The sequence below is a fragment of the Trifolium pratense genome, linkage group LG7 (assembly GCF_020283565.1).
Source record: "Trifolium pratense cultivar HEN17-A07 linkage group LG7, ARS_RC_1.1, whole genome shotgun sequence".
Taxonomy (NCBI): domain Eukaryota; kingdom Viridiplantae; phylum Streptophyta; class Magnoliopsida; order Fabales; family Fabaceae; genus Trifolium; species Trifolium pratense.
Genome location: NC_060065.1, coordinates 5,985,662 through 5,996,110, shown reverse-complemented (window position 1 = coordinate 5,996,110; position 10,449 = coordinate 5,985,662). Strand labels below are relative to the sequence as shown.

The 10,449-nt window shown below is 33.4% G+C and overlaps 1 protein-coding gene across 2 annotated transcripts; it reads right to left on the bottom strand.

Moving 5' to 3' along the window:
- Positions 1-606: 606 nt before the first annotated feature.
- Positions 607-9,835, bottom strand: LOC123897470 (neurochondrin). Of its 2 annotated transcripts, XR_006805027.1 has the most exons (20): positions 9,587-9,827; positions 8,655-8,750; positions 8,376-8,562; positions 8,132-8,294; positions 7,778-7,914; positions 7,527-7,630; positions 7,319-7,414; positions 6,872-6,965; positions 5,966-6,086; positions 5,685-5,884; positions 4,817-4,908; positions 4,683-4,738; positions 3,896-3,985; positions 3,704-3,803; positions 3,350-3,451; positions 3,191-3,263; positions 2,895-3,058; positions 2,010-2,052; positions 1,068-1,175; positions 607-895 (listed from the first exon to the last, which is right to left on the bottom strand). XR_006805027.1 is itself a non-coding variant. In XM_045948124.1 (19 exons), the coding sequence occupies exons 2-19, from the start codon at positions 8,655-8,657 to the stop codon at positions 1,120-1,122; spliced, it is 1,881 nt and encodes a 626-aa protein (XP_045804080.1). In that variant the 5' UTR covers positions 8,658-8,750; positions 9,587-9,835; the 3' UTR covers positions 607-1,119. The 2 variants fall into 2 exon arrangements, 1 of the variants encoding a protein (XP_045804080.1); XM_045948124.1 differs by having other exon boundaries at positions 607-1,175; positions 9,587-9,835.
- Positions 9,836-10,449: the final 614 nt, after the last annotated feature.

Genomic DNA, 10,449 nt, shown 5'->3' with positions numbered 1-10,449 from the left:
CATTATTAGTTGCCCTAATTTTTCACTTGTGTATATCTTTCATAAATGGACAATATATAGCAGGTAAATAAATAGAGCAAATTCAAACTCCTTTTATTAAAGGGCACAGTTGTCTTATTCACTAATCTTTTGTAGTTGAAATTCAAAATCTTATATTCCAATTTTATTTTTATATGTTTGGCATTACAATTGAGAAGATTAGTCTCTTGAGGTGATGAGATCCACTAACAGTTAATTTCTTATAACATATATTGTTTTTGTACCAATCAACCAAAGATAAAAAATCCTTTATCAAATAGCTAAGAAATCTAAATATTTATTTGTTAAGAAGTCTCACATCGGATGTGAATTCTGAACAAGAGTTTATAAGTAAGAGGCGATCCCCACCTTACAAGCTGATGATTTTGTAGAGTTGAGTTAGACTCAACCCCCGATTCTAAGACTATTGCTTGTGTTATAGGTAGTATCCGTATTTAATGGAAAAACAAAGCCACAAAATAGGATGACAACCCCACATTCCACTCTTGAAAAACCATTAGGCCACTTGAGAAGAATTGTGTACAAAGACAACAAATCCACCAGAAGTTGTTTGATAACAAAAGCACGTGTGGAACGAGTGCGTCAAAGGCATATAAGGGTAATCTTAACTAGTGTTATAATTAAAGACATTTCTTTCTTTGTCGGAACAATTCAGTACAAAAAATTAACAAAATAATAAACGCTACAATACATACATGATATTAACGAAGGTCGGTCAATTGTGCTTATGTCTCCAACTTATAACAGCTGCAGTTCCACTTTATTACTGGTGAAAGGTTAAGGTTTCCACTTGCATTTAAAATTCCATTTTGTTATCACTCGTTCCGTTCGTCGGACACTGCCCACTTGTAAGTACCTATGAGCCATACCCAACGCTTCTCATAAAAACTTACTTCTTTAGACTTTTTAAACAATGTCCTTAGAAGGCTCATTAGTTTTTTTCCAATTATAAGAGATATTTACACTAACAACAAATTAAAGTAAGCTCTTTACAAACCAATATCACGTAAAGAAATTATAAATGATACCTTGAAAGTTAAAGTATCCAGATACAACTAATACAGATTAAGAAAATCAAAATCATATTTTGATTGCCTTTCTGATGTGGGGGTACCTATGAGCCCATCGAGAGAAACCTGCACAACAATGAAGAGTTTTATATATATATATATGGTGAATTCTAAGGTGAGGGTTCTGTTAAGTCCCTCACCGGTGTACCACTCAAATTGACCATTAGATTAAGAAAGTCTACATGATTTTTTTTTGTCATTATCACACTGGATCATATTTTCCCTCTCCTTTAGCAGAACACGCCTCTCCCATTCTTCTTTCACTTCCTCTTCTCCATCACAACAACAACCACCACTATCCCCATACCAAACAGAAATGAAATGAACAGAGAAACACACAAATTGTTGCACTTTTCACTAAACAACTATTAGATTGGTCCATATAAAAAATATCTGGAAGGGGTTAGAAAATGAACGATTACATGGAGAAAAAAAAATTGTGCTTTTGTTTATTTGTTAACTTATTAAATGAAAATCAAAAGTTCAATTAAATGATTTAATTATATAACCTACTTCAACATAGTGAAATTAAGAAAATAGTAAAATAGGAAAATGGTGGTATTCCTTCAACAGGGGATGGATTGGATAAAAGAAAGAGGGAGGAGGAGGGCACTTGAACTAGGGAAGGAGAAGAGAGAAGAAAGAAAAAAGGATCCAGTGTGATGTGGTGCATAATAGTTTATTTAATCTAATGGTTGTTAAACATGGTTCACCGTGAGGGACTTACTTGATACCTCACCCTAGAAGCAACCTATATATATATATATATATATATATATATATATATATATATATATATATATATATATATATATATATATATATATATATATATATATATATATATTGACTTTCAGAAAGTGTTTAAAGCTCTAATAACTAAAATGCATAGACATTCACCAGCATAGATAATCTCATGTAGATCCATATCCGTTTTATCATCCTGCAATAGATAAAAACAAACAACCAAGTATTTAAGTACTTGTGAAATTAAATTACAAATAACTAACCACTGAAACATAAAATTTCTAAGTAGACTACAAGAAGTGATCAATGGGGAAATCTAGTAAGCTTTCAGAAGGGCTATTTAGTATTGAAGAGTACGTAAATTCCAACTGTAGAAAATGCTATGGAAATTATGTCAAAACAAATGTGGTAACATGATTTATTGCGGTGCTTTTACTCATTGATAATATATTTATTTATCAATTCTTAAATTATAGCACGCTTTAGTGAGGAGTTTAATCCATATCACATATAAAATGTTTTCTTAAGCTTATTACATTATAAATAATGCTTTTTAGCATATGAGATGCTAGAGTTCAAAAATACCAAGAGAGAAACAGCAATTCAATTGAAATAATCAAGTTAAGAACAGGAATGAGCAATCAGGTATCTTCAATCATTGATTCATTGTTAAAACATTAGGTCACACTTCGTATGTGATGCAAAAATAGAAAGTGAGGTAGAAGGATTTTCAAAATTAAAGGATAATATCAAGTTTACCACATTAACTGTTGTCTATATGGAGTAAAAAGTTGCACTGCTTAAAAATTGACTAAACATACAAATATGCACATCAAAGATGGTGTTGGAATGAACATATGATCACACTAGATAGATAAGATAATGAAGGAAGGTAGTTTCAATACCAATCAATATTACAGAGAAATATAGAAGGGAAGTGATACTACTGAAGCAAAAATAAATCATTTTTAATGCCCATTCCTACCAATATTGTGCAACAAAATCTACTGAAACAATTCAATGGTATAATTTGTGCACCTGTTCTGATGAAGCAAGACATCTTGCAATCAGCTGATAAAGACTGCTAAGAGTGCCATGGTTGAAATCAGGATGGTTTAAAAGAGCCTCTTCCGATGTATAATCAAATATCAGTGCACAAATGCTTGACGCCATCATGATACTTTGCATGTCCTTAGTATTTTCTGCAAACCATGTTTCAGTAACTAAAATTTAAAACAACTGATTTACTCCATAATTTCAATTCAAATATCTTATCATATATGATAGTGCAAAATGAAAACACTAATTCCGGCGGCTGCTACAAAGTATGGTACCTGACCAATAAGCCGATGCTTTAAGAAGATCAACAAAAGCTGATTCATCTAACTTCAACTGCACTTCGTCTTTCTACAGTCCAAAAGATGCAGCTTGTGTCAGGACTTGGCATAAATAATACAACATCACAAGGCTGGTTATTACAATGAGAACATCACCTTCAGTAGAAGATTCAATATTGTATCACATGCCAGGAATACAACATTATCCTCAACCATAAAACCATTTGAGCCAATTAATTTACAGAGGCAATCTAAAACCTGCAAATAGGCCGATTATAGTTAGCCAAACAAAATAAAAACTGTAAGTAATGTTAATAAATGATACTGTCGCAATAAATGCAAAATTTGTGTTAGAATGTAAACAACACAAAATAAGTAATCGATATCATTTAGTTTATTTATTCGTAAAGGTCCTCCTTTAAGTTAAAATGCAGTTATAAACCGACAAAGATAAAAGACAGGAAGAAACAAAGAATAAAATATAAATATTGAAACCAAAGAATAACTTACAGCCTTGAGTCCACCACACGAAACCAGAGCTTTGCACCCTTCCACTTCCATAGTAATTTGACACAACAAAGGTAGCAGAAAGCAGACAGAGTTGAAGGGCCTGTAATAAAGTATTTATCTAAGCAAAAGCTACTCAAGCCCCAAAATACACATTGAGCAAAGACTTACGAATAACTATCTATTTAAAGATACCTTTGCTCATCTGCACCTTCAATAGAAAGCATATACCCTAAAAGATCTTGAACCTTTTCCTTGCATGCAACCGGTGCTTCTGCAAGATAGCTGAAGCAAATACATAGCAATAGCTCATAAATCATAATGTTTCCTTTAAAAGTTGCAGACAGAGCAGTAAAAAACACCAAGTTTCAACCCTCATAACATATCATAAGCATCAAACATAGGAGAATGTTGTCGCAGAGAACAATATATGTATAAAGTGATAGTGATATAAATCCTTTCATAATGACCTATAAGCCTCAAATTCTTGACATGCTATTAAGGCCTGAATTGCTCTTGTATGAAAAGTATGTGGAATATAAAGCAAACTTCAACAACACCTAATATAAGCTTCTAGAATAGTTAATCCATGATATAAACCACCTCTTCTCTAGGGGATGGGCATGGAGAATGAAGAAACGCCAAAGTATTTAAAATTAGCTAAGATTTTCATAGTTTACAATTATCTTTTGGAAAATAGATGAAATTTGCATTTTTCCTTTCCTGGTGCAACAATTTTTAGATAGAATAACAAAAGCTTAGTCGAAGCATGAACAATATGCATGTTAAAATGCCTATCAACGTTGCAACTTCCATACAACATCGGGTGCTACATTAATAAATTATATGAAAAATGTCTTTGACACAATATTGGAGTTAAATCATTCAAAAGGGAATAATGAGATGTCAATATATAACCTCGCACCAATCCATCCAGTGTTGAAGTACAAGTAATGCAAAAAGGCGATATAGAAGACCATACCTCCCAATAATTCGCACTGAAGCAAGTAAATCATCCCCTTTCCTTTGGCTATGTTCCTGTAAATTTCACCATTATAAATTGATGAGATATATTCAACGTTAAAATTATCTTAAATAACTAATTATCAGAATTACCTTTGCATCTTCTAAATACTCTAGGACAACAGCAATTGTCTCATTAAGTTGTAGAATCAGCTTTGTCAATGTGCCTTCATCGAGGAGGTTATCTATAAAGCAGTAGTAATGAAAATACATTATATCCAATTCAAAAGAACAAGCCCACCATTTCCAACAGTGTCAAAATACACATCAAAATCAAATGCGAGATGAGAGTCACATTTCAAACAATCAAGATTGCAATAAAAGAGATTACAACATAGTTAACACTAATTAAAAAAAGTATAAACAGTTTGACCAAAAGCTGCACAATATTAAGCATCACCCCAGATAACATGAAAAGAAGAAGAAAAAACTGAACACCATTATCACACTTAGAGTATATGGATAGGATTAGTGAGACTTTTACTAAGTTTGTTCCCTTTTCTGTTGGTTCAATTTTGCTTTGTGGATACTGCTATTTTCCCCATTCCTTTTGCTTTTCCTATATAAGAGGTTAACCCTCTTCTTCCCTTTGTACATTACACTTTTGTGATGATCAAATAATATTCGGCATATTCAGTATATTAGTTCCTGCTTCAATAACCATCCCCCCTGGCTCCAGCCTTACTCCAGTTTCTATTTGGCTCAAAATATGAAAGAACCGCATAGATTGAAACTGTTAGAATATCAAGAAATATTACATAACATCTTATCACATCACAGCAATACACAGAAGAGTATTTTTCATAGTCTCAATTTTTCAACAGTAAGATAAACAAATGAAGCCCAGATAGACTGAATTTGAGCACATGGACCATTTCCAGCATTATTATCTTTCCTAAAAGTAGAAGAAAAAAATACATAATTTAAAGGCCAAGTGATTTGTATTTCATTGAATATATACCATCATTTTCGCCAACATTTGAAATGAGTTTTATTATCTTCTCAACCAAAGAGAAGGCAACAGCCACGTTTCGTTGCTTAAGAGAATATGCATCAACAGTGGCTGGAGTATCTTGAGGCGCTTCGTATTTTAAATAGGCCAACTCATTCAGAAGAACAGCAATTTCAACCCTCGATTGCTCCAAGACAAGCAACAGACACCTAAAATCACAACATGTGAGAAAAAGTAACAGGCACTCAGTGCACGGACTTAAAAGTTAGCATTTAACAATCAAATCTTACATGTCAGCTGGAGTTGGATCTTGTGTGTCATTACTGCTTACTTGGCTAATCAACCAAACTTCTCCAAATATGGAAACCATAGACTCAGCTAAAACGAGAGCCTGAAGCCTTTCAGAAGGAGCTGCGTTTGAATGGAAAATAAAGCAAATAATCTAGTTTAGTGTTTCCTCATTTTAGCTTAAACATTGCAGTATACAAGCGCAGAATATCTGCATAAATTTTCATGAGTGCACAGAGAATGTGCTATTCATTTACTACGTGATCTTGAAACCAACTTTCGAGACTTGAAAACATAAGTTCTCCTGTAACTAATTGCGCAAAGTGTCATAGTCAGAGAAGAATAAGAGGATCACTTACTGAAAGAGACACCACAGCAGTACTTAGTATGAATGACTAATTTTTAACTAAAGATGGGGATCACTTTCACTAATGGTGTTTTTGCGTGTCTTTTTTGTTCATAAAAATAATAAGGCTCAAGTTAACTGCACTTTTGGCCCCCCAAGTTTCACAATTATGTGATTTTAACCCCCTAAGTTTAAAATGAGCGATTTTGGCCCCTCAACTTCATCCCCTTTCTAATTTACCACCCCCTCAATCAGATTTATTTTTACCAAACTTAAATTACAAAGTTTTTTTAGTTTTTACGCATGGCTACTTCTAATTGGACAGAGTGGAAAATAAAAGTTACTTCATAAAATTACAACCTTTTCTTGCTAACATAACAAAACTTGCAGATATAGAACCTATCATTATGCAAGAGCACGCCAGTGGTATACACCTTTATCAGTTAAGAGACAATGGTAGATTTCCAACTTTAAGAATTTAGCAAGGGAACAAAGAGAAACCGAGAATAAAAGGTAAAATAGTATAATGAATATAATAATTCAACAAATTCTCTGAACATACCAACACGATTCTGCAAAATGGCCATGATACCAACACGGATATTGTGTGACCAGCTATCTTGAGGCCGTAATTGGAGGGCTTTAAGAAGTTGTGACTGAAAATACCAATAACTGGAAGTTAATTGCATGGCAAATGAATCAAAGTGTACATAATCACACCAGGAGGACCGGCTTTCAAACCATAAATAGGTATACAAAACAAACAAAAAACTTAGGTGAGAATATTTAAACAATCAAATGCCCTAGACCTGCGTCACCAAAGAAATTACACAAATACAGAAAACACGATCCAATCTCTTATCCAAAATCAACATGATAACTATTTAGCAAAGACAGCAGCCTCAAATATACCAAATTAACGGAGCTTTCTTTAATAAGCAAGTTATAATTCCATCATAATATTGCAACCATATGACCGAAAATAACAGATTAAGATAATATTACATACCAAATCTGTTGAAGAAAGAATGGAATTAAGGAGGTGGAGAGCTTCGAATTTCCAGGAATTATGCAAGATAGCGAACAGCCTTGCTAATGCAGCTACCTGTAGAGAGTTACGGCAATAGAAATTTATATAATATGAAGTAAGATGACAAAACCAAAATGAGAACACAAACTTTGAAATACAATTATAAATATTTTAAAAGTGCACTCACAATAACTGAGAGCTCAGATGAGTAATCATTCTGGATTGTGTCTAATGATATCCTGCTCAGGACCAATTGCAAAAGTTTAATAGATATTTCCACCAGATGCGAACCTGCACAATGTTCGAATGTTGTGAATTATATGATGCATAGACAAAAACATGGGAACAGAAATTCACTATTCATATGCTTGTAGACATATTTGCAACAGTTATATGGTTACTAAAAAACTATCAAGGCGAAGCAGACAAATATCATACCATCTTGTAGAGAAGGCAACTGAGAAGCTAGTATCTTGATGCCTCCAGAATCATAAAATCTCGTTATTCCATTTTCTGAAGCAGTTGATACCAAGTATAAAAACTCGCAACATTCTTCAAAAAGAGGTGAGCCAGATCTAAACAAGAATTTGACAAAAATTATAAAAAAAATGAAAGACTGTTCATAATATACATAGCTAATCTATCATTTAAGTAACGACCACCTACAAATAATGCAGCCAAGGTAATTAAGTTGATTCACTCAGTCCCTTTTAATATAGGTGGGATCATGAAAATTGAGGGGGGGAATTAGACTTAAGTCGAGTAATGTGAAAGAAAAGAAAAACTCCATACTGGGTGGACATTACTTCCAATATTAGTGGGATTTTGGAATTCATGTCTTCTGAGGATGCAATCTCTGGAACACGACAAAGGGCAGCAAGAACTGTAACTGACAGGCTCAAATATGCATCCCGGTTGTTGTCCCCATCACTGGATATGGTTCCGTTTCCCATACCTTTTCAGTAGAAGATAATGTCAATAATATATTACAAATTGAATACGGCGGGAAATCGGTAGTTAATGGAAGAGAAAGTACCTGTTCTGAGCAGCCGATCAAGGAAGCGAGAACCAACAGCGTCGTAAACCCTGCGGAGTGAAGAGTGATCGTCAGGTATGCAGAACTTGGTGACCAGAAGAAGCCCAGCGAGACGCTGTTCATCTCGCTCCCCTTTCAGTAGTTTCAAGCACGCCTCAAGATTCAGATTCTGATCTTGTTGTGCTTCCTTCACAAATGGCATTCAAATATTAAATATCAAAAGCAGCGGGAAAAGAAGAGGAATCAAAGTAGAGAAAGAATGAATGAGAGACTATTCACCATTGAAAGGCTTAGGCCTGCACTGCAGAGAACTAAACAGAACTGTCAACTTCTTCACAAGGCTATCGGCTTTGCGGCTTTCTTGAATATCACAAACTGAAAAAAACATAAAGCGACAGATGCATGCAGGTATGTCAATATTATCAATCCAATATGCACTATGCCAATAGATTAAAAAAATCAGATTCTTCTAGTTTTAGACAGTGCCAGACATTAAGGACTATTAGGTTGCAGGAAGGTGTAAAGATGAAAGTCACAGAAACTATCTTTAGCAAAAGTCCCATCTATCTAACTCTAACAAAAATAGATACAATTATGGGCCTGTTATGATAAAGAGCTTATTTGCAGCTTATAACATTATAAGCACTCACAGTACATGCATATTAAGCTTACATAAGCTATTTTTATAGCAAAAGATAAAATAAAGATAAATTGTTTTTATATATGCTATGAGCTATTTTCATAAACTATATTGGAGAACTTATGAAAATTGTTGCAAACTATTTTTATAAATTCTCTCAGACAGTCTCAAAAAACTTATGTCGGAAATAAGCTCAAATAAGTCAATCACTCAATCCAAACAGCCCTATATCTATCTATAGTTATCAATTAAAGTAAAATTTTAGAATAAAATATCCAACCGAGGAATTAACCTCGTTGAGGCATTTTGACAAACACCTTATGAGTACAACTATTAAACAATAACACAAACATTACAGTTGTCTTCCTACAATCCAAGAGTAACTACAATTGAAATTAGTGAATCAGAGAATTCAAAGTTCAGAAAATCAAATATGATATTTAACATCATCTTTAGTTAGTTTTTTACCAAACCAAGCCCCCACTTGAACAACTAATGCAAAAGTGGGCTAAAACGAGCATTGGACAGCAAAATTTGGATGGTTTTTCAGTAACGGGATATAACTCCTTACCTCAGACGGTGGCAAGTTATGGAGGCTTCTCGTTGTCAATACTCAACGGAACTCAAAACACCAACAAGACTACAACGTAATCGCCTTCAAGTAGCTGTGTGTAGCACCTTCGCGTGTAGAAAACAAAACAAAATACCGCCAATAACTTGTTCGCTTTTTTTTTACGTCAAAAATATCGGTTTTCTCTATAAATTAAATTATTGATTTTAACTTTTTTATGGTTAATGATCTTTATTCGAGGGTGTCTTTGGACTAAAGTTAGTCAAAATATATTTATGGCTTAAATATTATTTTGCTTATCGTACATATGCGAGTTTTTGGTTTTAGTTCTTGTATTATATTTTTTTTTATTTTAATTCTGTATGTGTAAATCTTGTTAATTTTCGTCCCTCACTTTAAAAAATAATTGCGTTTGTAGCTAATTAGCTACCAATTAGCTGCGAATTAGCTACAATCGCAAATGGAAGGGACGAAAATCAACAAGATTTACACATACAGAGACTAAAACAAAAAAAAAATGATACAAGGACTAAAACCAAAAAAACGTGTACATACAGGAACCAATGTAATATTTAAGCATATATTTATTGGTTTTTATGTTTTTTCTCTTTTTTCAATTTTTTTTCTCTTAAATTTAACACACAATAAACGGTGAATCGTTCAAGATAACATGAGTTTGATTTTTGAATGGAAAAAATAATAGTATCGTTTGCATTATGAAGCATGGTTGAAATTTCCTTAAGCAGAAGAAAAAAAAACCACGAGTGTAGTTGAAATTTCCTAAAGTATTACTATGCTTTAAGGGTGGCGACCGCCCCTTTCTTCATACATGTAGTTCCGCCTTGTTTTTCTAGTTACTTTAA